This window comes from Branchiostoma lanceolatum, chromosome 7, assembly GCF_035083965.1.
Source record: "Branchiostoma lanceolatum isolate klBraLanc5 chromosome 7, klBraLanc5.hap2, whole genome shotgun sequence".
Classification (NCBI taxonomy): domain Eukaryota; kingdom Metazoa; phylum Chordata; class Leptocardii; order Amphioxiformes; family Branchiostomatidae; genus Branchiostoma; species Branchiostoma lanceolatum.
Genome location: NC_089728.1, coordinates 23,766,364 through 23,793,961, shown reverse-complemented (window position 1 = coordinate 23,793,961; position 27,598 = coordinate 23,766,364). Strand labels below are relative to the sequence as shown.

Below are 27,598 nucleotides of genomic sequence, written 5' to 3'. Positions count from 1 at the left end.
AATGTAAGAAATCATATCTTATCAACCCTTTACAAACATTGTTTGCACTGGCTGGGCGGACTTTCAGGCGTTTGCCGACCCAACAAGGAAATGTCATGGTATGACCTTCTGTCAAACTGCACCTGCGTCAAAGGTCGTCATCCTCTTTTAACAGCATCCTGTGCGATCTGATATTTGAGTCATTTGATTTTTCATAACAGACATACTATTTCCAAAGACCACAGATTCAGTATTGAAAACCATGGCTTCCTTGAGTATCAAAGTTAAAAGTTGTTCATTCAAATACTGGCTTGATCTACAAGATAACATTGTCTCATATTGAGATCGATCAATGGCCAACGAGCAATAACCATCGATTTACAGTCTGCTATGTCTGTCTTTCTCCATTATGGTATGTTGACTATCTTTAATCTTTAGTAACGATAGCGCGCATATGACAGTGTATCTTTTGATACGTGATAATAGAAGCTACTTATATACATCTATTGCATCAGAAATTGTTAGTAAGCAAAAGGTATACACCGTGGTTATTCAGTATCCTGACAGAGCCACAAATTAAATGTTGTCGTTTATCAGTGTTGGTTGAAATGTATTGTATTGTATTGTATTGTATTGTATTGTATTGTGTTGTATTGTGTTGTATTGTATTGTATTGTATTGTATTGACCGTTCATCTGCCTTATGAGCAATCCATTGTCTTTGACATTTGCAATCGATGTGAAACGGTCATGAAGAGCTACGTGCCACGGACCACGTATCCGCCCTGTAAATTAATTGGCAAGCCTTTTGACATTTATGTTGCAGATGTTAAGTAATATAGTTTCAAAATATTTTATATAAGATATAACTTATACGATTTGATCTAGCAGATCTTCAAGCCAGTATGCGGCCAATGCAGATACTAGTACCAGTAGAACATGCACGTGGTACTATCGTAATTACATATCGTAGTTACATATCATGAAAAACTGGCATGGCAATAACAAAACACGGAAGAAAATTCCGATGTTGCTCTGCCGATGACCCGAACAACTAAAGGCACCAAAAAAATATGTATGTTTACACAGTTAACAATGGCAACATTAGATAAGAGCTTAGTACACAGCCATATTCAGTCAGCAATGGGACTTAAGAAGAGAAGTTTTCTCGGTACAAGGTACCTTGCCGCATGGGCATAGCCATCCCAGGCCAGTAACCATGTTCCATTACAATATGTTGTGATGGAGTTTCAGACATATTTTGTGTATGTCAGAGTCCTGAAATATTGAAATCCATTTTTGTTGTTGTTGAAAATTGTTTCATTTTTACAGTAGATATTCATTACGAGTCTATATGATTACAGGTTTTTGCAGTTTTACGGGCTACAGGAGCATTGTAGAAACTCGAAGAAGCTATACATCTAGAAACACATATTGATATAGATTTAACCAATAGCATAAAAATATATAAAATTCGTATTGGTATCAGAACTGATCTACGACCTTCGCTAAAAACCCCAATATACCCTCCCGAATGCTAGGCTGATGTTCATGTAAATAACTTAAGTTTCCAATCATGGACCATGTCGTTTCCCTCCGTGCTGTTATGATTTGAAGTACACAGGTTCTGATTGCTGCTAGTCTGCTGCTGTGACAAAATTGCCAAAGGTAGTGTTTAAAGTTTGTATGCCGTAACTAATGTGACGTAACTTCTCCCACCATGAAAGCAATACATCACAACCAGGTAAGGAACCTGTTCTGACATTTCTGACTATGGTAACACAGACGCCTGCTTAAGGAATGCTTCTGTCATAGTAGCAGAATAGCAGAAACCCTGACATGCAGACTCATATCAAAATCGTATCGTAACATAGTATGCTGAAAGCTTTTTAGAATAACGTCATATGTAATGTCGCTAAGGACACAGACATGTTTATACAAGGCCACCATTGGTACTAATAAGGGCACAGGCTGTATTTTCTAGTCCATGTGTTGGGAAATGTTTGCAGTAATTGAAAGACACATGGCATATATGCTAACATCAGCCCATAATTTTGAATCCGACTAGATTAAGATTTTTTGGGCTCAACTGGTTTAAGTCAAAATATGGTTTTGATTTGATTGTCGAAAACGGCAAACGCTAATCCTGTGCTCGTGCCCAAGGTCAAATCTGGCTCAGCCCAAAAGCCTTGTTCTTGACTATTGGCTCTCTAAAATTCTGCTTCAGATTAGGCAGTGATTAGCCGTCTTCGTAAATCCACGTTGTCTGTAATTCACCAGAAGACATTCTGACTTCAATGCATGCCAGACGCCTGTTGTGTGCCTCCTCTGCTCCATACAACTAGCGTAGTAGTTTTTGCCCCCCCCCCCCCTGCAGTTTGGAACTGAAGGGACATTATTGTCAAAATCTTCCATGGGCAATAACTGAACAACGAACAACGGATTTCCATGATATTTGGTATGCTGGAAGTTTAGACAGGGATGTATATAATGAAGTGCAACGTATGGAAATTGGGACTTAATCTGCATAAGTAATGGAATAATCTATATTAACAGTGTTTTTCATTATAGGACTCAAATGCATGTAACAAATGTAGTTTATGGCAGGTGGAACATTAACAGATACCAATTATGCAAATCAATTCATAACTTGCATGGCCATTATTCTTCTAAGTGGTAAACGATTGGACTGACAACATTGTGACCTGTATAAGTTAACTAAAGGTGCACATGGCCAAGCATAGATTATGTAAATGTGTAATCCATTTGCATGATAAGAATATTTTATGGATATATGACGTCTCCGAACTCGTGTTTCTAGCTGGAATCACCTATATGTTCATATTCTCTACAGGTTCTTTTGGCAACCTTTGTCATGTTAATGACAGTCATGGATACATCAGGAGGTAAGATTTCACGTCTGAGCAAAGAAAGGGATTTATATCTGCCGGGGGATATTGTTTTATGAGCATGTGCGTGAGTGTGTGTCAGTATGTCTGTGTCTGCATGTTCCCATATATTTAGCCAGCATGACTCAAGAAGCTATGGGTTGATTGTGATGCAATTTGGGATATATAGGTCTTGAGAAGACAAAGATAAAAGTCGGTTTTGGGCCCAAATAGGCTTCCATTCGTACTGCATCGTACTTCCTGTTTTTGCATTTTCTGTTTTGATCATGCTATTGTCTTTTTGTGTTAGATGGCTGTTGTTGTCGACAAGCATTTTTTTTAATTTTTAGGCATATATGTACCTAACGTCAAGGCGCAAAGTGTTGCAAAAATACACACAAACAACTCGTGCTCACCACACATACACATACACACAGCATGCAGTACATAAATATCGACACTGATTATGATGACACACACAAAACTCCCGATTCTAACGCCCACACATAGCACCACATCTGTCTCATACACACATCTATAGATTCCAACGCACACACACAGTACCACTTCTATCACACACACACACACAAACACACACACACACACAACTCCCGATTCCAACGCACACACAGTCACCTCTGTCTCACGCATACAACTCTAGATTCCAACGCACACAAACACAAAGTACAGCTTCTGTCTGTCACACACACAACTGACTGATTCTTGTTCAACGTTGTACTAATCACGCCACATGGTGACATTAGCAACGTTCATACTTTTGTGGGTATGAATGGGGATATATATATATGAATGGGGATATTGGCCCCATAAACGTTGATACAGAAACGGGTGCAGCAGTGCGAAACGCACAAACATACACTGAAACAAATACACAAGGCACAAACCATATGCATACATGAGTGTATGTGCTGCACTTCACTCGGTGTACATGTGTTTGTGTGTGTGTTTTTACTTCATTGTGTGTGCGGGGTGTGCGATGAATCATATTGATACAAGCGTTCCACAGCTGATGCCATAACTGGTATTATCACCTGAAGTTCAAAGATGGGTTTTGCCTCATTACCATGATAATCTATTGGGTGATTCATACACGATCGCGAGTCTATGATCAGCTACAATATTCCGGTGTAAATAGCAAATGGACTGAATCTAACGGAGCTGTATTTCATTGCCTGACCAATGACAAGATTACAATTTCATTATGGCATAAAAGACAGTACTGATCGTATCAAGATGCACTTATCCAACACCCAGACACATATGCAAAATCACACACACACACTAAGACATACACAACACACACACACACACTGCGCGCACTGCACACACCCACTCAAGGCATGCCCGACATGTCTGTGATGCACTTCGCACAGTGTGTGCGTGCGTTTTGACTTCAGGGTGTTTGTCTCTGCGTGAGGCTGTTTGTGCGATTTATTACATTGTTCTGATCAATTTTACGTTCCTTTGTTAATGATATAATTGATATTGTTACCTGAAGTTTAACAATGAATTTTGCGTCATCACCTTCATTCTTTATCTGAGGATTCATACACGAGTATATGGTCAGCGACAGTATCCCGCTGCAAGTAGCAAGAGAGCGGGGCGGAGCCAAGAGTAAATGTATTGTACAGCCAGATGAATGACATGTTCAAGGCCACAAGACCACATCAAAGACTGCAACGATATTTCACCCATCCAGCAAAAAACACACAACATATATATTCAACACACACACTAAGACATAGACAGCACACACACACACACTCAGGGCCTGTCCGACATGTGTGTGTTGCATTTCGCTATATATATTCGCTAGGTATATTTTCTTAATCAGATGAAGGTTTGCAATGTGTTATCAATAGATTAAGCGCCTTTTGTACCAAATAGAAACTCCAAGTTAATTTAAAGAAAACAAAAGTTATAATCTTCAACAAATCTGGCCGGTCCCTCCCAAAACATGTATTCTTATTCGGACAAGACACGCTGGACATAGTTTCCTCTTACTGCTACCTCGGCTTGACTATAACATCGTTGCGCAGTTGGTCCCTGGCAAAAAACAACTTTCACTCAAAGCACGTAAAGCTACGTACAGCCTGAAATCTCTTATTCGCACATCTGTGTCTCCAAAGTGTTTACTAAGAATATTTGATTCTTGTATCAAGCCAATTCTTTTGTGCGGATGCGAAATTTGAGGCACTGATTCTATAAGTGATAGCTCTCCAATCGAAATTTCATAACAATGATTTTGTAAAAGTATACTTGGGATTTTCAGAAACTGTAGTAATTTAGCCTCTAGAGCAGAACTTGGTAGATTCCCTCTAGACTATATCTGTACGTGTGATTCACTATTGGCTGCGCTTGTTACAGATGGATTATGAGAGACACCGGTTACAACTTGATGCTCTTTTGTTTCAACGTAGCTCCATTACAACTAGTCGTAGAAGAACTCTGTTACAACGTGTAAAAGAAATATTAGACCATAGTGCATGGATACTTCTATCTGTTCTATTCTTGCAATTCATCCAGTGACATCAAGTCAGTATGTGCTATTTTAAGGTCCAGAATTACCAATATGTATATTCAAACTTTCTGTCACAATTTCAGTATTGATACTGGCAAGCTAAGGTTTTATGAGACATGCAAAACAACTTATACCATGGAAAAATATTTAGAATAAGATAACTTTGATTTAGGCTCTGCAATTAGCAAAATTAGAACTAGTGCCCATTCCCTTGAAATTGAGAAAGGGCGGTACAAAAACTTACCTGTGTGCGAAAGAACTTGTAAATATTGCATGTTGAACAAGGTGGAAAACGAAACACACGTTATGTCAAGTTGCCCATTCTTCGACCACGAAAGAAATTAGCTGTTTAAAGAGGCCACCATTTTCCATCCTATTTTTCCACGTTTTCAGACGAAAAGAACACTACTCTTCTCTTAACATCACACAACCCACATATACATGTAACAGAAAAAGTGGGATCATTCGTCTTCCACTGTCTCGGAAAAAGAAGCCGATTCCAATAAGTTAGAACTTAGTGTTAGTAGCTAAGACTAGAGTAGTCATATGTTACATTGTTCATAATTTTCTGTCCGTCCACTCCGTGTTACGTATACATGTACGTGCAATTAGCCTACCGGCAGGAATTTGCAATAAACTTTCTGTAATATAGCGTGCTCTCATTAATTATGCAAAGTATGCCTGATTTGCGTGATCTACGTTTTCCTATGTTCGCCTTTATTTTACTTCCTAAAATGCGTGCGTGCGTTTTAACTTCAGTGTGTGTGTTTCTAATGGAATGTGTGACGACGATCATATCTCATTCATTCATCAATAAATGCAAGATACATTTATCCAACACACACACAGGTACGCAATCACACACACACACACACACACACACACACACACACACACACACACACAAGGTGTATACAGCACACACACACTACGCGCACTACAACGCACACACACTCGGGATCACTCGGGAGCCTGCCCAACATGTGTGTGTGTTGCAATTCGCTCAGTGTGTGTGTGTGCGTGTGTGTGTGATGCATTATATTGTTCTTATCAATTTTGCGTTTCTCGGTTAATATCATTACTGATTTTATTACCTAAAGTCTGACGTCAGTTTTACGTCATCACTTTAGGTACAGCCTATTTGCAACTATTTCTGCTATTAGCTATTCCAGATACATGTAGGAAGGGGGAAGTTAAGGAAACTGAAAGATAGATATAGATTATACAAGAAAAAATGGTTTAATCAAACATGTGTTTCAGCTAAACGTAATCTAAAAAAAAACTCTGTAAATTACTATCTAAAAATCCCAGAGACTCTCATATACATGTAAGAGGCTACTACTTGACCCAGAACAAACAGTACACTAGACTAATTTGCAGAACCACGAAATAATGCAGAAGCAATATCTTTAACCAACTGAACTTTTTCTCAGGTGACAATCCTTCAACCTTTTGGTCCTTACTAAATGAATACAAGTCTTAAGATAAATCTAGCAACCATGAAATGATCACAGGAGAAAACCTATGTTGATGTCAGTAACCTTTATGGCGAGGATTCCACCAAAAGCAGGCCAAAACAACCAAGTAATTTCAAACTACACGTTGAAAGTTAACTTCTAAAACGAGAAGAAAACCTAGAAAATAACTCATTGGATGCGACAATCAAGAAAGATGAAATTAAAGCATCTGGTAATGATCTCATTCGTAACGAGATGTTAGAATGTTCACCACACATCCTTATAGAGCCACTAACTAAACTTTCTAACTTATTCCTATCTTCTGGGTACTTTCCTCAAGAATGGAGCACCAGCCATATTGTTGCTATTCATAAAGGCGGAACAAATGACGACCCTGGTTACTACACGGGGATATCAGTCACTAGTTGTCTTGCAAAGTTATTTACCTCAATACTAAACACACGCCTAACCACGTTTCTTGACGAACATAAACTTGTCTCTCCAAATCAGGCCGGGTTAAGAAAAGGATTTGGACCAAACGACAACTTACTAATCATGGACACCCTGTTAAGCAAATACCTTTCCGAGAACAAACGCCTTTACTCGTGTTTTGTCGACTTTAAAAAAGCGTTTGATTCCGTTTGGAGAGAAGGACTTCGTTACAAGCTTCTGACTTCAGGGTTAGGGGGGGGGGGATTTCTATAAGCTTATCAAATGTATGTACAACAAACCTCAGACGTGTTACGTATACATGTACGTGCAATTAGCCTACCGGCAGGAATTTGCAATAAACTTTCTGTAATATAGCGTGCTCTCATTAATTATGCAAAGTATGCCTGATTTGCGTGATCTACGTTTTCCTATGTTCGCCTTTATTTTACTTCCTAAAATGCGGTTGGTAGGAAAAATTGCCTTCACATAAGTTAGTATTATAGCAATTTTAATGATGCATGAAAGTTCTCATTTGTGGGTATACGTATTCAACACCTACCGACATATCATACAGGTCTATCCCCAGCTTATTGATGTATGCTGCTATGTTGCACAGACACGGATACACACTCACACGCACACAGACACACACACACACTCACACACACTCACACACACTCACACGCACACACACACACACTCACACACACTCACACACACACACACACACACACACTAACACAGAGAGAGAGGGGGGGCCTAAAGCATTAGCTTCGAAGATAATGCAATCATCAATTCACTACACAACTTTTTAACATGAAAAGTGTAATTTTTACTATGCCTCTGATGTTCGTTGATTTCCATATACAAATACAGGGTCCACTGTTGAAATCCGGACACACGGTTGGGCAATGGGAGGGACTTCGTCAGATATTGATATGAGACTGTACGTCAAACGGAGATCGAATTCACACACGTACATTACATGCGATTTTCCTTGCCAGAGAAGTGATTATTGCCAACGATACACGTAAGTATAATAACCTAAGATTTACCTATATTTTGATCCACATGACTGTTGCATAAGTTATTATCCGGTGTCTAGTGCAGGTATCAATCATAATCGATCTTGAGTCTTGAAGGATTTCCTTTTCACGTAGTTACATTGGCAGTGTAACTACGTGAAAAGGAAATCCTTCAAGACTCAAGATCGATTATGATATTATTGGCAGTTTCCCTCTCTTTTAGAAAACAGACTGTTGACTGTCCTGATCTCAACGGTATACTCTGGAGAGTAACTTTGATTCATAGAGGTGGTGGAATGAGTCCAAACTGGGCTGTAGATTGGGTAAGAGCAAAGGTTTTCTTTAAGCATCTAGAATGGAATAATCACTTGGACTTGAGGTGACCTCTGTAAAATAACTGGTGACTGAGGTCACAAATATACAATTACAATACCCGATAACACGGTAAACAAACGAACAATCTTGATTTAAGGTACATTATTGTACCCCGATGTTTTCCATTGTCACTCCTAACCTCCAAATGTATTCCTTATGATTATGATATTCGTCCATCGTAGTCGATGAGGACCTTAGCTTCAGTTGTCCTTGTACTTACAGGTAAAAGTACGTGAAAATGGATATAGCTATTTGCTGGATTTTGAACGATGGATCGATCCTGATCAAAATATAGCCAAGGATATTCCAGGTGGGCCTTGACTTGTGCTTACTTCTAGAAGTGGCGGTTTGCGTGGAATAGAGATTGATAGAACATAGTCATATAGACGTCAATCAGTGGTTGGTAACTTGGAAATAGATTGACTATCGACTGAAATCAATAGATGCTGATAATCTCGTTGGCTTGAGCAGAGCTTTTAGCTTTTGATGTGAATCGTTTCTGCACACGGACGGAATGGGGAATAACTATACTGGCGAGCAAATTTCGCCAATGCGTACCCTGAGTTCCTGATGGAGGATGAGCCCCAATGCTGATGACTATTAATCTTCTTGAGACTAAACATTCTATGTAAATGAGATGAAATGACATGAATATGAGATGAAACGGCAGACTGGTTATGATAACATTATGATATAATCTATGATACATTAAGCAAACATTGCTTAAGCCCCCGTCACAAATCAACAATTTAGCTCGGCCGACTTGTCGGCGAGCTCCAAATGGCGATTTTCGGGCGAAGTACGACCGACGTCCTGTCGATTCTACGGGCTTCGGGCGAATTTTCGGAGCTCGGCCGACGTTCGAGTGTCACTGGAAGCTGCGCTTAAATTCAGCGAGGCCTCGGCGACGATTTTTGAAATCGCACAGCTCGTCAACAGTTTGCCCGTAGCTCGCCCGAGCAACGCCCAGCGCTCGGCCAATATTCGGGCGGGCATCCGAGGATTTTAGACCCGATTTTTGGTCGGTCGGAGGTCGCCCGAACTCTTCGGCCTCGTGCGAGCCTCGCTCGGGCCTTGTACAATAATCGGACGACCGTCGTCAGTGTTCCGGCCGACTCATGAAAAGTAAGGCGTGCTTCGGGCGAGCGTTGTGCAGGTGTCGATGGGAGCTTGGACGGGCCTCACTTATAGATAAAAGGAAACGACAGTTTGGTTTAAAACATAAGATGATAAATGATACTGTAATATTAACTAATACTAATATCAACTTGTCAAAGAATGCTGCCAAACTTTTCTAATGAAAGACAATTCAATGCAAAGTTAAATTTTCATTAAAAAAAATTATTATAAATAAAATGTGGACACCGAAGACAATGCTTCTTGTTTCTTTTTTGGTATTGGTTTGGATGTTTCAATTTGTATATTAATGAACTGGGGCTTGACTTTTGAGGTTTGACTTCACTTCCTGAGTTTTTTCTCCACAAAATGACTAGTTGAAAGTCCACTGAGTCATTATAGATCTATGTTTGTCTGCCGAGGCACGCCCAGGCGTCGGCAGGGCGTCGATAGGCTTATCAACGGTCGGTCGAAGCTCGGACGGCGTTTGCCCGAGCTTCGGTAGACTTCTATCTGGTGAAAATGTTTGGATCGGGGTTAAACGACTGATCTGTTGACTTTGTGGCTCCTGCGCTTGTATTTTGATTGGTCTATAACAAAATTCCTGTTTATGTTATTATTTTTGGTGTGCCCACCTACTTCACTCGTGCCCTACAGATTTGCCACAACTCGGAAAGTAAAGTTGGTCCAAATTTGAGATTGTTACCAGGCCATTTGATTCTGACTTCGTCCGTGTCCAAGAGATGGTACCGTCTTACCGTGGGATTTATGATTATTAGTGTTCGACGGACGTCGCCCGAGCTCCGTTCAATTTGTGACGGGGCAGGTTTTCAGCGAAAAATCCGTTCGACGCTCGGGCGAATTTGAAATTCGGCGAGCTTCTGGCGATCTACAAAATCGGCCGATGCTCGCATGAATTGTGACGCCGGCTTTAAGGACGCTGTATCTGTATTCCGTTTTTGACAGAAACCAAAACACTTCTTTAATACAGATGCACCGTGTTCCCTGCCACGAACCCCTATCAACGGACAGATCAGTGGGGTTATCAGTGGGGTTATACAACACAACAGTTATGGGGAGTTCAAGTGCAACGACGGTAACCCTGGTTATTACCTGGCCCCAGGATCTGACACTAACTTTTTTTGTTGGGGAAGTTATCTGGAACCCAAATCCCCGACTGCATCATGTACAGGTACGACAGCATTGGAAAATCGGTTATTTCTACAGATCGAATTATGGAACAATCTGGCAACTAGTCCTTTTGTTTTAAGATTAATTTTCTGGAAGAATCGTAAAAGACTTTGAATTACTTTTACCTCGAAGATGAACTATGAAATGTTTTTTGGGGGGAGTGGCAACGCTACGATCCTTTCTGATCCATTTCCAAGAACAGTCACATTGGGTATGACCATCTAAATCACTGGAAATGTGTACACAGTTTGCCCAAGTATCACTCACTGTAAGATCTACAACCACTGCACTGGTTCGAGTGACTCACGATGCACGACGTGTCGGTATGACAGAGGAGACGAAAAGGCGTACGAGGTCTCCAACCGAGGAACATCATGTAAACGTAAGATTTGCTGTGCAGCTGGGGTTTTTTTTAACCCGTATGAAAAAGGATGTATTGTTTTTGCGTGTCTGTGTGTGTGCGTGTGTGTTTGCGTTTTTCCTATTTGAGGTTAGCATAACTTAAGGCTCGAATGATTGTGATGATATTTGGTATATAGAGTTTTGGCGTTTTGGATTGGTCTTGGTGTGTCATTGTGTCCTGGACATGCTTTGATCTTAATGTTTTTGTGTGGCAGATAACTTTTAAAAGACCTAAGAATGTCGTGGTGTAGGTTTGGGCCTCCTAGCGGCTTGCTCTGGAACTGCAGGGGTGGCGACTGTTGAAAAATTACAGATAAGATAACTCAAGAAAGAAACAATGGCTCTGGGGCATGTCAGACAATGATGAAGATTATAGAATGCATATTATGCAACCTACGTCTTTATCTGCATAATTTAGAGTAAATGTTTAAGTCTTTTTTTTTAAACTTTTTTTGCCAATATTGGCCTGATTTGCACGTGATGCTAAATGACATACTTCATCTAAGTTGTGAATGATTTTATACTTGTAACATGATTGTGTAGATTTGTTAAAGGTTTACAACTTTGAATAGACGAGGTAGATGTGTTATTTTTATTATTTATATATTTCATGGATTCTTCTTTCTTCTGTTAGCCAAGGCCACATTGACTTGATTTTATTGATGACATCCTCGGGACACAAAATTATAAGAAAACTGGTCTAATTAATACAAGATGCCCAAATCTTCAAATCTACGTAATCACTAATTCAACATGGTATCTTTTAAAAGCCATTGTGGTTTCAGGATGCACGTCCACCGGTTGATCATGTATCAATTGTTGCCTTTCTACGTATTATTTATTTATTTATGTATTCATTACCACTAAAAAGGTATTTGCTTGGATGTACGTTCTATAAAGGTATATCCTGGGATGTACGTTCTATAAAGGAATATATATGGATGTACGTTCAATAAAGGTATATGTTTTTCGAATGATTGAATTACGTTCAGATTGAATTCAGGTAATGAAATATGAAGCCTATTATTCATGTAAATATTGATCTACTCAATACTAGTGGATGGATATATCCTCAAATACCCGTAAATCAATAGCTTTTTTTTAAAGGAAATGATGACACAAATTGGCAACAAGCTCTTGAACTTCCTATCCCTACAGAGTTGTGTTCATGGCGGCTTGACAGCAAATTCTGCTACCCGGGGAGATGTACCGACAATACACCATCCTCCTGCACATGCGCACCGCGGTTTAGCGGAAATAACTGCTTGACAAGTAGGCACATGATACGCTCATAGATCATTTCTACGATATTACTCCAGGTTCGATTTTATCATTGCTCCAATAAAGCATTCATCCTTTGAAAGTGGCTGAAAACACACCTTTGTACCATTTTTGATCCAGTTGACACCCCTCCTGTCATGCACAACTGCTTGGGGAAACTGAAAAAAATAGTTAGCGGAAAGGAGAGTGACACCGTAGATGCACCTTGTACCAACAGCACAACAGCGCCCTCTACCGTTTGGACAAACATCAAACTGAACCTTACTGCCCAGATTCAGTTTGAGGTAAACCTACTGAATTTAGTTTCCTTCTGTAATCACTCACAAGGCAATACCTAAACCAGATGTGTACGATACCTTAATGTTGTATCATACGACACCTTATCTGACAATAACAATGGCAAAAGATAATCAATAAATACTCATCATAGTAAATATACAGTGTTTTCCGAATAGTAGTCGATACGTAGATGAGTCTTGACGAGGGGATCCACGATTTCTTGTATGTTAATTTAAGGAGATCTATTTCAATGATATTTACTTTACTACTTTTCCCTTTAATTCTGGCCACCAATTACTGTCGCCTCATGTCCATCGTTACTACCAGGCTAGCGGTATATTGCTATTTTGTGTTTCACCTTCCCACCTCTGTAGGCCAATTGGACAACCAGCTTCCACGGCCCCAACGCAACGGACTGGCCCAGACATTACTACATAGAAGACCATCGGCTAGGTGTGATCTCAGCATCCGTGGACTGGTGGCTGGACCAAGGTGTGTTTCCTCCAGTAGTTTGATGTGACTAGCATTAAAATGAATAAGAATAGTCGCACATCAGGTGCTAACAGTACTCTATCCCAACTCACTCAGGCGAAACTCCGGGAAAAGGTTAAGGTATGGGCAAAAAGTCCGGAGTGTCGCCTGAAGGAGTAATGCTCGGTCTAAGGACCATGAGAAAAAGGGCGGGTGGGCGGGTCAGTTTCCGAAGACCTTCCAGTCTCCTCCCCCCCCCCCCCCCTCTCCGTCACTGCCTTTCCCTTTAATGTCGCTGTCCCTCCCGCGCCCCTGCCTACCAGCGTAGGTCAAAAGAGGGGGAAATGCGTCTTTCTGATGCTTATATAGGATTTTGCTGAGTTGGGAATGTTCAGGTGTGTCGTGAGGTCACGTGGACTGCTCCCGACCAGGTGTCGCCTCTCTGGGACGCGAAACCAGGTCAGGACCGTCCACGCACCTCACTTAGAAAAGTACTCTATCCCAACTCACTCAGGCGAAACTCCGGGAAAAGGTTAAGGTATGGGCAAAAAGTCCTTCGTGGTCCACCTACGCATTCTTGCTTCCGGTCCCGTTCCCCAACCTCATCTCCTTGCCCTGCTTCTAACTCTCCCGCCCATACCTCACTCTTTCGCCCACACCTCACTCTTTTGCCCATACCTGACCATCCGCCGAGGTCCAAAATATTTCCCGTCTCCTTTTTATCGCCCACACTCTCCCCAAAGAAGAAAGACGAGACCTGTTTCAGGCTCACAGCCAGAATTTAATGGTCAAAACAACAAACTACAACAAGTTAACCTTTACTCTAGCAATTCTGAAACGTCGTCCTTCCCCTCCTGTTACATGCGAACCCTAAGTACTTTACAGTGTCTTAGCTACCGGTAAGAAACCCTCTGTGTTATCCCATGCCCTATACTGGTTCGCTACTGCTCCCGCCGTGCCTTCATCTGCCGCCTTAGCTAGGACGGAGGCAGGGCTGTTATGCCGCAACACCTTACCTAACTGCATGTAGTGCGAGGCCGTCGCCCGCCCCTTCCAACCCACATGCGCCATTACCCCTTCCAATTCCACCCCGGACATCGCCAAAGTGATAGCCGCACCGGCGCGGAAACTGTGAATCGTCTCGCCCGCATCCTCATCCAACTGTCGGAGATAGGTTTTTAACCTAGCACCGGCCGCTGCGGCTGAGAACGGGTTTGGACTCACACAGTCCCCCACGGTGGTTCTGAATAAATAACCACCCGATAGGTCCACCCCCATTTCTCCACAACCCGTCCAGTACCTATTAAGACCCTCTACGGGGCACAGCAGCTTATCGTTACAGGACTTCACACCTACCAGCTTACTTTCCCCCCCCCCCTCAACGTTTTGCCAAACGTATGATTCAGGAGCACGAACTCCCCCCCTACATGCTTATACACAGAGTTAGCCTTAGTCAAAGACAAATCATTCGCCCGAGAACCCGCAAAGAAAAGGATCTTTATGAACGCCTGGTCTCTAAGCAACGTGAAATACCTGATAGCAGACAACCCATCGACCTTCAACTGTTCCTCCACTAAGGATGCCAAGTTCCTCAATTTATCCACAAACAACGGAACTGCCTGCTTGGGGCAACGTCCTGCTCTGGCCTGTTCTTCTGAAACCGCCTTCTTATAGTCTCCCACCTTCTTTGCCGCTGCCGGATTCCCCATGCCCAACTTGTCCTCCCAGACACCGGCTCTACCTGATCTCTCGAAAACGGCCCTCAACTTCCCTATCAAAGAGTCAACTGTCCCTGCTGCCAACCGTCGCGGACACGGGCAGCCAGAGGCCCCTGGGATACCCGGACAGTCCGCGTCATGCACCACCGTTTTACCCGCGCGGTCTTTCCAGATGAGGAACCCTATGACGTCGTCGGGGGTGGCCGACATCACATCCCTACAGTTAGGGGCGGTGGCCAAAAAGCCGAAGAGCTCTTTTTCTAACTGACTCTTCTGTTTCTCATACTGAGAACTGGCACGCTGCCCCAACAACTGTTGCCTGCGGGCTTCGATGGCATCCCAGTCTACCAATGGCAACTTGGCGGAGGGCGGCTGATCCCGCGTTCTTCTAGCGTATCCACATCTCTGGCAAAACCGGAAATCACAATCATTGGAGTATTGACATTCCGGGCACGCCACCGCTGGCATCCACAATCTCGGCACAGGAGGTAGGGACTGTAACCGCCAAAACAATAAATAAATAAAATAAAAATTCTATAAAAAAAAATGAATATATAAATAAACAAAATAGAATAAATAACTCACTAGCCAAACACTTAACTAAAACAAATAACTAAGAAAATAAATGAAAATACAATAAATAAATAAATATAGAAATAACCACTAAACGAAACCTTTGGACGTATCCCCTAACCCGAGAACCCCCCTCCCCCCGAAACTTACTGTAAGTCGACTAAGCTCACTTTCATACCACACAACCTTACCTATGAGGGATGGAGACACACACAAAAAACAGGCGACAAAGAGCAAATAATATCATCGTTCTTTAATTCAAAACCTTTCCGCCTTAATCTACTTCCAAACCACAGACCAGGACCATTTAGTCTGTATACCACCGTCTTGAACTAATCCAGTACTACAGACAATGCGCTCACACTAAACCCTCAATGGATCTACCCTGTGCCTATCTTAGGCTATGTAACTGACATAACCACATTTCAACAACAGTTCTTCCGCCTACCTGCACCACCCCTCGCCCGACCGTGTGTGCAGCCTAGCCAAGACTTAACTAGTGAAAGCACCGGATATCGTGCGCCCATAAGTTCCAGGGCAGCGGTTTCGCCGGAACGAAACCTTGAGGCGAAGGGTAAAGGATGACGCCCACTGTGCCCTCCCTACCCAGAAGGACCCTGGCGCCCGACAGAGACTCCAAGACTGGCCGCCAAACTTTCGCCGGAACGAATTCCGGGACCACTAAGGTGCACTGAAACTTGCACTTCTTGAGGAACGCCAGTACCGAAGCTATCAGACAAATGGGTGGGAAGAGATACCCTTTACGGCCGTGAAAGTGCTGCCCCTGCGCCAAAGGCTGGGCAAAGAAATTCACCCCCGCCGCTCCCGGCGTTGGAAACCGGGAAAAGAATGTCGACGTCTGGGCGTTTGACGGGAGAGCCATGCCATCTATGACATGTGGACCAAAGTGTCGCTCAATTATACTCCAAGCGGCCGGGGAGAGTTTAGCGTCCGAGGCTGCAAATGTCCTCGAAGGCCGGTCCGCCGGATTCTGTGCCGAGCGAACATGGTGTAGGTTTACCGTGCAATTACGCTCTATCGTCAGGTGAAAAATGCTTTTAAGAGTGTCAAAGATTGTCTTCGCTCTCCCACCTCCCGCCTTCCACGCATCTATCACTGTGCGACTATCCACGAAAGCATCCACTCGGGCGCCGACGACCTCACTCCCTGCCGCTTGCAGGACTCGATACAAGGCCAGGGCTTCCTTGCTTGGAATTCCCAAGGTTTTTTCATGAGGAAGCCACATATCCCCCACGATTACAGCTCCCGGGCTATCCACCTGAATCACTCCGCCCCACTTAGCCCCTGAGGCATCCGAGGCGATAGATACCACGACATGCCTCTCCTCTTTCCAAGGCCAATCATCAACCCAGTCATCCACAAAAGCCCAGTACTGAATCTCCTTGCGCAGATCTCCCACAATTCTGATCCGACCACCCTTCTTGATGGCCTTGCCAATTGCTGCATTACACTCCCTGGTGAACAACCGCGCTGCAGGGACGGCCAAAATGAACGACACCGCCTTTCCAACAAACCTCTGAAGGGTCTTTAAACCTACCGTCGAATCCGACAGGATATCTAGACGAAGAGACTTAAAACTCTGCTTCTTTTTGGTAGGAATGCCAAACGAACACGTCAGAGATCTTATCGTGTAACCTAAAAAAGTCAAACAGAGTGTTGGAATCAACACCGATTTCTCCAAACCAATGATATAACCTACTCTCACTAAAATAGATGTCATGATAAAGACGGCTGCCTCCGCTCGCTGGAAATTTTCCTGAGTTGAACACACCCCCCGCTGATCTTGGGCCCCTACAATCTGAAGTTGGCCAGCGTGTCTGTCGTCGATGTACTGAGTAACAGGCACACCCAGCGAGCGGATGTGGCCTGACGCTGCCAACCCTAACGTATTATATATGAAAGCACTCGCTTTGAATCCAAAGGGTAATGTATTGCAGACAAGCCAGAACCCCGCCCACTGAAAGCCTAGCAGCCTCCTTGAAGCGGGCTGGATAGCGACGTGGTCATAGCCCGATTTGTCATCGCACTTAGTCTGGAAAGTATTTGCCTCTACATACCTAGTGACCTCCACCAACTTGTCTAGAGCGAACGGTGAATCCTTAATAAAGAGATTCAAATACCTCTGATCGCAACATAGCCGCGGCTTCGTCGGCTCTACCGTAAGGGGCATCACTAAGTACGGAGGACTGACTTCACCTACCCTCCCCCATACCGACACTGCGCCCGTTTTAATCCTCTCCGTCAAGGTGGAGGTGATAAAACTAGCGAAAGGCTCACACGAGGAGTGATTAACAAACACCTGAGGAGTAGGGAAAGAGGCGTTAATTCGCTTCCCCTCAAAAGTGCCCTTGAACGGAGTGATAAATTTGTGTACGTCTACACCCTTGTCCACCCATTCTAACAACATATCCTTATGCGGATGATTCATTACAATCAATTCCCACTCAGCAGTATGACGACCTAACTGTGCCGCTATAAAATGATTCGGGTCTGGAAACTTGACGAGTTCCGCTCCCGCCCTCACAAATCCAGAAGCCACATCCTGCACACTAGGGGGTTGGGGGTTGGAGTCGTCCCACGGCCGACCTTGGAAGTCGACAAACCGGATCTGTCGCTGTTTCGCTTCCTGCATTGCCTCCCTAGGATCGAACGGTTCCCGTAACTCCCAGTCGGGAAAGTGCCACTCTCGTCTAACGGAGTTCTGCCCACGGGGCTGCAATACAGTAAAATACGAGGACCCTTAATAATAAGATATACTAAGCTGAAACAACGACCGATCTCTATCCAACCAAGGTCAGCCCTGGGACGAACACACAACCCCTGGTTAGGGGCCTACCGAAGTAGAGGGTCGTTCAGAAACCCCGGTGCTCGAAGCAGGATTGAGAGGAAGGACGAGTCTAAGTAAACACATTTTAAAGACCTGAAACACCGCCCCCCAACGACCTAAGCAACAATGAGAATATAACCTATGAACCACAGCACAACCACCTGGATCCCACACCCTCGGTTACCATCCCAGTAGAGCTAATACCTACCCAGGAAATACTCGAAATGTTTTTAACGGGACAAACGAGAGACCTGGAAATCACTTGGGCAGACTAAACTGACGCTTTACGCGGAGAGGCGCGACAACACCACCACCAGGACTAGAAAAAAGGCCCACAACGATCAAAGGAACCCCAACAAACTTGAATGTCCCACCCTTCTGGCCAAGAATCTGAAAACCCCCTACACCTTAGAATGGCAGAACCGGACCCTCCACCAGGAATGAGCTGCCGCCTTTTGAACAACGCATCTGCTTGGAACACTTCGAGTGTTTCTAAAATTTCTTGCGTGCAAGGAACGCCTCTCTGAATTCTATGTGCGCTCTTAACAGATATTAAACGCGGCTGAACTGAGAGGTTTAAGTCAGAACTCTCCTATAATGCAGTAGAACTGAACCAAACCTCTTCATTATGTCCCCCAGTTTAATTCAGCAAAACACCGAACGTTCAATTTCAAAATATTCCTCTAATCCTTACTAATATTAAATATACAGCGAAGGCTGACCCCCCTGCTAACTCCCTACGTGTTAACCCATAGGCTGTAGGCCTCGGAAGGAGAGTTTGATAGGCCCGAAAGCCGCCCTCGCCCGAAGGGCGCGCGGATCCCGAACTTACCCGAAAGCCGCCCTCGCCCGAATTCCGCCGGAAGCGCGCCCGAAGGGCGCGCCCCGTGGCGCCGCAGGCACCAAGAGCGAATTCCGAGGGGAGCGAGGAATGAGCGATAGGTACGAAACCTCATTTCAAACAACCTAATTTTCTGCTAATTCCTTCGACTCAGGCCCTTGGCTTGGTGGTGATTCTCATGTTTGGTGTCCTATTTACCCATGGAAAACACCTGGTTGATAAAAAACCGATGACAAAGGACGATACGAGGCATTTTGTAACGCCCAAAAATCCTTCTTTTCCCGACATGACCGTTACCGGCAGTATGCACGGCACCGCTGTTCACGGAACAATGACATCATGGCCGGCAGATTGGACCGGGCCGGTGCTATGCACGCAAGGGGTTTCGACACCGCTATTAACTAAGCTATCATTATGATAAGTGTTGGAAATGCCAGGATTGTGAACATAGATATCTTATTCATCATATATTTGTCTACCAGCATTGTACATGCGTTCCTATTTGCTTCTTACGTACTCACTAGATATCGTAATTCTAGCCAGATTTACCAGCTAAAATCATACGATAAACGTGCTAAACCTTCCATTAAAACGACTATGACGTATCTTCAGTGTAACACATCTTTTGTGAGCATCCTGTTACTTTGTTACGTTGCAAAATGGGGACTGCAATGGACAGTAATAGGTCCGGATTGGCCCCCGAAAGATCGAAGACACCCCTTCTGGTAACGGAGACCAGGAGTGCTGATTTCGTACCCTTAGATATTTTGAAGTTAGCTCCTCCGAGCGGCTGTCTCACATTTGACGACGGGGGGCCGTCGGGAGTATTTGCATAACTATGGGGTAGGATGTCTTACGCAACTGCTCAGCGGGGAAGACAAACTCGCTATTGTTTTGAGTCCGCGGAGCTGAGGCCTACTGCCCATGGTTAACCTGGCTGAGGTCGCAAAAAACGGGCACCCAGCGGGTAACCAAAAATGTTCCTGACTCGAAAGGAAATCGTAACTAACAGAAATTCCCCTTCAGGAGACCAAAACCCTTACTTCCTGTAAACAGCAACAACCATAACACTATGAATTATCGAACCACAAGACCATTCCGTGCGCTCGCCTGTGGCTGAACTGAAACAATTGACACTGGTGCCCTAACTATGCTAAACGGCTGTCGGGGTTTCACTCTTGGGCTCGATACCCTGAAGAACATCAAATTCTCGAATTCGCTTGCTCTCTGTAAACTTTTAACCTCTTTAATGACACTGACAATGACGTTTATTGCCTATTCATGCCCCAACACGGCTAAAAGTAATACAATATGACGAGGATACAAAGAAAAATACGATATGCTTTACCTATGCTTTACCCGCTTCTTCTCTCTTCTTGAAACATTTGTAAACAAATTCACAGAGTTTATTCATTACATCGTAATTGGCTGTTGACATTACATGCGCGAACATTTCCTCCTTTGTTAAACGTACATAACTTTGGTCTAGCACCATGGCACTAACATGAGAATAGCGTGTATCTTTAATAAGAAAGCATTCTAGAATAAAGTGTACTTCAATTTCTATATATTTCTCACTACAAAATTTTATACAGACTGACACTAGGAGGAGTCCGATTATAGCTCCCTCTTCAAACTGTAAGAAGTGATCTCTAATCCCTAGCTTAGTCAAGGCGCGGCGAAAGTTAAAATTTTTTTTTTTTTTTTTGATAACAAGGTATTTGCCTTTTTCCTATGTACGTTTAAATAATTTGTGGGTTCTCAACTGTTACCTTGGCTCTGTTTTTTGCCATAGGAGTAGTTCTGAGTAAACACTTTTAACAAAGATATCACATAGTCTTTGTTTTACTTCAAACTGAGCAGATGATAAATTACTACAGCTACTACCGTAACCTAAGAAGAAAAAACACCAGTAACACAGAACGAACCACAACATTTTCCTTTCACATGGTCAAAATTTTAATAGCGATATCTTGAACACTCACAGTCCGGGCCGGTCCATCAAACAGGGTCTCAGAATCAAACAGAATCCAAATGCCAACAAATTTCATCTTTCCTTACCATCACATCACATCACATCACTATGAAACGAAATAAAACCAAAGAAAAGAAATAGCTGTCACTGGTCTCGCAATAAAGAAAAACAAACAAAACAAAATGCGTTTCTTACACAGGCAAACACACGTTCACAACAATGATTGCCAAATTCATCTCAACGAAATTTATCTCATCGCACTCCACATCCTCGAAATTCATAATCAAAATTCACCTCATCGAAACCCCTTTAACGAATTTCACATCATCAAAGATCACATCAAACGAAATTCACATCGGTGACATCAGAACAGCAAAATTCACAACATAGAAGTTCACTTCATAGAACCTCCTAACCTCAAACTCACATCCTCGAAATTCCCCCCGACGAAATGCACTTCGACGAAATTCACAGTAAATAACTTCACTTGAATTCACATTTCACATCGTGGAAACTTACAACATGGAATTCGAAACTCACAACATTGAAGCTCAAAACATTGAAATTCGCATAGACGCAGTCACAACCAATGAATTCACAACATAGAATTCATTGCATAGGAAGTCACATCCTCGCAACTCACATTATCGAACATTACATCGACGAAATTCAAATCATACAAATTCACCTCAACCAAATTTCACAACAAAACTCACATCAACAAAAATCACATCAACGAAAATTCATATGGACGAAATCAAAATCATATAAATTCACAACCCAGAACTTCACTTCAAAGAGCAAACACCTCCTAGAAATTTACAAACAAGACACTCCCCTTTAAAGAAGATTGTACATGGCGCCCCTGCCCCTACCGCGAGCCCCGCTGCGCCCAACCCACGGCCGTCGAATAGGACCACCCCGCCCCACAAAGGGGCAATCCACCTTCTGATGCCCCGGTTGGCCACAACCAAAACACAGACCATCAAAAGCCGCAAAGTTATTCCTCCTGTTCACCTGAGCCGGGGTAAACTGGTGAGGAACAAGCTGATGGGGCGGCGGCTGGGGTTGGTACATCTGATGAACCGGTACCTGCTGCGGGTAAAACTGTGTGCCAAACTGCTGGGCCGGAGGGAACTGAGGTGGAGGGAACTGAGGTGGAGGGAACTGAGGCGGCGGGATCAGGAACTGCTGCGAAAGTGGCAACTGAGGCGGTGCAAACTGGTGAGGAGGTGGCTGACCATACCCTTGCTGTGGCGGCGGATGTAGATTAACAGCTGCGAACTTTTTAGCGACGTCCTCGTCCTCCTTTGGACCCAAAGCGCGTAACACCATTTTACCCAAACTGGGGTGTTGGGCATAAGCTTTAGCCTCGTACAACGTGGCCCTAAAGGTGGGAAGCTCCGCGTGATTTAGCTCTCTGGCCTTCTCCTCCAAGAATGCTAGGGACGAAAGAAGGCGAGCAGCAGAGAACAAGGGCGGTGGCACCCTAGCCTGTTCAACTACCTGGAACTTGGCTTCTTCCACCCGTTCCCTTTGCTTCTGCTCCGACAAATCCAGCAGCTGTTTTTGCAGCAGCTGAACTGCCTGAAAGGAAAAGAAAAAACACATAATGCACCCTCTCGGAGTCAGAACGTCTCTTCACTAGAATCCACACACGCATAAATAGCTAATGCAGGGATACCTTTTACTCAACATACATAAACACTTCAATCAAAACCAACCCAACCACACAAGGCAAAGCAGCTAAGTCAAGGGTACTCTCCGCTCAAAACACTGAAACTAACCCGTACCCACCACAGACACACAACCTTACTCACTGATCTTGCAACTACACTAAAAGGAAATAACATCGTTGCCACCAAACAAGGCTGAGCTGATATGAGGATACGTTTCGCTCACCACACTTAACCTAAAAACTTAAAAGCCCAGATTACCAACCAACACTACAAATACTTGCTCCCCACTATAACCCTGGAAACAAAGAAAACAGCTCACAACAAACCTTCACTACAAAATCTGCCTCCAACTGCCGAGTGTACCTCAAAATAACCACAAAAATCACTATAACATAAAACAGCTGAGTCAAGCAAATCGACCGCTCGCAACTCGAACCATACAATCGAGGAACAACACCACAGTAACAACAATCACCACAATATAAACCGTTGCAGCGAGAAATCCGTTCGCCCACAACCTCAAAATACAAGTGCCGAGACCACATCAATACAACAATCAAAATACAAGCGAAATAGCTGAGGCGTGAAAAACGTCCGCTCAAAACTCTAACAGCAAAATTAAACTGAAGAGAACACGACAGTAATAACAACAATACCACAAAAACAGCTGAGTCCAGAAAACCGTTCGCTCATGTCCACTCTACCACCACAACTGAAGAAAACACATCAATAAACAATCAACACGCCAAAATCAACTGAAGCGAGCCAAGCTACCCGCTCACCCCTCCACCCCGAGTGAAGAAAACACATCCATAAAAACAATCAAAACAAGACCAAGAGCTGAAGAGCAGCCAACACTTACCACAATGGATACAACCTAAACTGAGGAGGGAAACGCGTCCGCTCACACCTCTAACAACACTACAACCGACAAAGACACCTTATAATACAAACGCTCATTACACCTAAGACAGCTACGGCGAGAAAAAACCGCTCGCTCACCATTCTAGAAACATTACAACTGAAGAGAAGAAATTACTACCAACAATCCTTACACCTAAAGAGCTGCGGCGGGAAAAGAAAAACCGTTCGCTCAGAAACCTAGTAACACTACAAACTGAAGAGAACAAATTACTACCAACAATCGTAACACATAAAGAGCTGTGACGAAAAACCCGCTCGCTCACAATTCCAATAGCAATACAACTGTCGAGAACACATTAGTAAACAACAATCACCACAAACAACCAGCTTAGGCGAAGAAACCAATCGCTCACAACTCTAATTGCAATACAAATGAAAAGAACACAATACTACCGCCCAACAATTACCCACACCACAACTTAGGCGAGAAAGACCGTTCGCTCACAACCCTAACAGCAATACCTCTGAAGAGAACACATTACTACAAGGAGGTTGTAACCATCATCACAAACACAAACAGCTTAGGCGAGGAAACCGTTCGCTCACAGCTCTAATAATAAAATACAACTGAAGAGAACAAATCACTACCAACAATCATTACCAACAAAACAGCTTAGGCGAGGAAACCTTTCGCTCACAGCTCTACTAATAAAACACAACTGAAGAAAACAAATTACTACCAACAATCATTACACGCACAAACAGCTTAGGCGAGGAGACCGTTCGCTCACAGCTCTATAGCAATATCACTGAAGATAACAAACTACTACAAACAACCATTACAAACATAAAACAGCCTAGGCGAGGAAACCTTTCGCTCACAGCTTCTAATAATAACATAAAACTGAAAAGAACAAATTACTACAAACAATCAACACAAACATAAACAGCTACGCTAGAGAACTGTTCACTCACCACTCTATAGCAATACCACTGAAGAGCCCACAATAGTACCAACACTACAAACACAAAACATCTTAGACGAGAAAGCCGATCGCTCACCGCTCTAATAGCAACAGAACTGAAGAGAACACATTACTACAAATAATCAACACAAACAAAAAACAGCCTAGGTGAGAAAAACTGTTCGCTCACAAGTCTAGAAACAATACAATTGACGAGAACAAAATTATTACAAAGAATCATCACCAAAACAAACCTCCTAAGCGAGAAAAGCGTTTGCTCAAAGCCCTAGAAGTTCCGGTGACAAAAAATCTAAATTTCTAAGGATCTGACTTCCCCAAGCTGATGCTCCCGTTTCTCGGAGCGGTCCAGAATTCAGCTGCGGAAGTCACACCAAAGAAACTTCTTCCCGAAACCTCCCCAGCTCTGAGCCAAGACTTTCTCTCTAAACTAACTTAACTAACAAGCACACACACACACACACACACACAAAAAAAAAAAACATCACCACACCCCTCGTGTTACTTTTCCTACCTCTTGCAAAGTGTCGGCTTGCTCCTGTTGAACTGGCGGGGGCTGAGGTGCCACGTGAAGCCCTTGACCCGGCTGAGCAGGGACCGGGTTCACTGGAACTGCCGGCAGGACCGGGCCGGGTCCACCAGGCTGAGCGAGGGCTGGAACCTGAGCCGCCGGGACCGGAACGGGGACCGGAACGGGGACCGGAGCGGGAACCGCCGGTAAACCCACAAGACCAGGAACGACCTGTCCTGCAACCGGAATCACGCCAGCGGGAGCCAGAGGAGCGGCGACCGCGGGCACGGCAGCCGCGGGCACGGGCACGGGAGCAGCCGGGACGGGTGCCGCCGGCACAGGAGCAGGAAGCCGTGGGCGAATCATGATGGAGATGGAGCTGCCCCTCCCGCAACCCAGACAGCAGCGTAGGTCAAAAGAGGGGGAAATGCGTCTTTCTGATGCTTATATAGGATTTTGCTGAGTTGGGAATGTTCAGGTGTGTCCTGAGGTCACGTGGACTGCTCCCGACCAGGTGTCGCTTCTCTGGGACGCGAAACCAGGTCAGGACCGTCCACGCACCTCACTTAGAATAGTTCCTGTTTTAGTCTTTAGCAGTGTATACACTTCCTGGATCAAAAAAACGTATCTAAGCAGCTAAGCATACCGAACCCCCTAGAGGGGGGAAATCTACCGTTAGAATTGTATGCACATCTGTATTGTACAAACATTTTTGAACTCGTCTTAAGGTGGCATCACTATGAGCAATGGAATAATACCTTGTGAGGATAATAGAATCAGTGAAGACAACCCCACATCCTCCATGCACGACTGTACGAAAACTGAAGTGATTCCAGTCACTCCGCAGCACGGAGACAGGTAGATATTTATCGCAACGTTCGCAAAAGTGTCTATATATATGCCTGTTATATTTTTCAACATAAAACAGTGTATTGCCTTTTCATGGGGGCGATCTAACTATTAAGGTTCACGTTTTTGTTGTGTATCAAGGGGAAAGGTTGTAGTCTTGTTATTTTCGGCAGTACATTGTATAGAATCAAAATTAATCGGCCATTCTTTTCGAACAAATCTTGCAGCCTCTACTTCACAACGAAGTCAACGAACGGTGGGTACGTCAAGGTTAGAAATTACGACGGCGAATCCGGATACACCGTGAACCCCCCGGTTTACTTCTCCGGACGAGAGGTCGCCCACACCGCCAGCTTCACGTTCGACCTGGAGCCTCCCTATCACTGCTCCGTTTCAGGCGGTTGTACAGACAGCATGTTGGACAGGGGACCAGCAATTACTAAAGATGTAAGTCTGGTATATCTACTCCAGTAGTCACAAAAACTCAAAATATTCAATGTAACCCCATGGTGCTGCATTGTTAATACCCAATTAGGTGTTTTCAATATATGGACTCGTATGTGTCTCAGATTGTTGGTTCTGTACTTTTTTTATGGAGGCAGCAACACTAATCTACCATTTGGAAATTGTTGTAAACAAATCTAAAAGTAAAAGGATCACATAGGTATTTGAAAAGCCTTCGAAACAAACATCTTTGTTCAGTCACTGTCAATTTTTGTTCGATTAATCTAAATCAATGCATAGAATTCAGAGTTCAATTTTCAATTTTTTAACAGATCACAAGTATCATCATGTTATAACAAATAATTCAAAAGTATTACAAATATAATCTAAAAGCCCTTGAGCTGACCTCAATAACAGCAAAACATCGTGATTCTTTCCAGGGCCACATAAACCTCCGCTGGTCCGGATGGCGAGACGACGGTGCAGGGATAGCAGAGTACGAGTATGAGGTGTTCCTACTGGTTTTTGTTTGTTTTGTTTGTTTATTTTGAAACACCTGGGTAGCCTATTCAGTGCCAATACACTGGTTTTCGATAGGGCCCAGTTTCACATATACATACATGGAAAATAAAAAACAACTTACAGAGAGAAAAGTAGACATACACGTCGGAACATATGGGTACAACTGAAACATGAAAGACAGATAACTCAAAATCATAATCCAATCCAAGGTCAAACAGTTTGGAGGTCAGAGGTCACTACTCAGTACTGAGACTATGTTAGGTCTTTCAAAGCTGACTTAAATGTATTCAGGCTTGGAACTTGCTTAATGTAGGCTGGTAGTGAATTAAAGTGTTTAGCACCTCTGTAGGCAAA

General features: G+C 43.6%; 2 protein-coding genes across 2 annotated transcripts; one reads left to right on the top strand and one right to left on the bottom strand.

Moving 5' to 3' along the window:
- The first annotated feature begins 1,526 nt into the window (after positions 1–1,526).
- LOC136438243 (uncharacterized) lies at positions 1,527–27,598 on the top strand. The gene is made up of 13 exons (XM_066433008.1): positions 1,527–1,722; positions 2,833–2,884; positions 8,174–8,327; positions 8,546–8,645; positions 8,920–9,007; positions 10,805–11,005; positions 11,252–11,386; positions 12,565–12,678; positions 12,808–12,971; positions 13,341–13,458; positions 26,158–26,287; positions 26,506–26,725; positions 27,163–27,598. The coding sequence occupies exons 1-13, from the start codon at positions 1,699–1,701 to the stop codon at positions 27,271–27,273; spliced, it is 1,611 nt and encodes a 536-aa protein (XP_066289105.1). The 5' UTR covers positions 1,527–1,698; the 3' UTR covers positions 27,274–27,598.
- On the bottom strand, positions 20,919–25,998 carry LOC136438244 (uncharacterized). The gene is made up of 2 exons (XM_066433009.1): positions 25,433–25,998; positions 20,919–22,979 (listed from the first exon to the last, which is right to left on the bottom strand). The coding sequence occupies exons 1-2, from the start codon at positions 25,793–25,795 to the stop codon at positions 22,233–22,235; spliced, it is 1,110 nt and encodes a 369-aa protein (XP_066289106.1). The 5' UTR covers positions 25,796–25,998; the 3' UTR covers positions 20,919–22,232.

What these genes read in the sequence shown, in the direction of transcription:
- LOC136438244 (XM_066433009.1), bottom strand. Translation starts at nt 25,795, where the DNA reads ATGATTCGCCCACGGCTTCCTGCTCCTGTGCCGGCGGCACCCGTCCCG. An exon ending in AAGCCGACACTTTGCAAGAG is followed by an intron (nt 22,980 to 25,432) that starts GTAGGAAAAGTA and finishes TTTTCCTTTCAG; the next exon opens with GCAGTTCAGCTGCTGCAAAA.
- LOC136438243 (XM_066433008.1), top strand. Translation starts at nt 1,699, where the DNA reads ATGAAAGCAATACATCACAACCAG. An exon ending in CTGCCCAGATTCAGTTTGAG is followed by an intron (nt 12,972 to 13,340) that starts GTAAACCTACTG and finishes CCACCTCTGTAG; the next exon opens with GCCAATTGGACAACCAGCTT. An exon ending in GGACTGGTGGCTGGACCAAG is followed by an intron (nt 13,459 to 26,157) that starts GTGTGTTTCCTC and finishes ACTCGTCTTAAG; the next exon opens with GTGGCATCACTATGAGCAAT.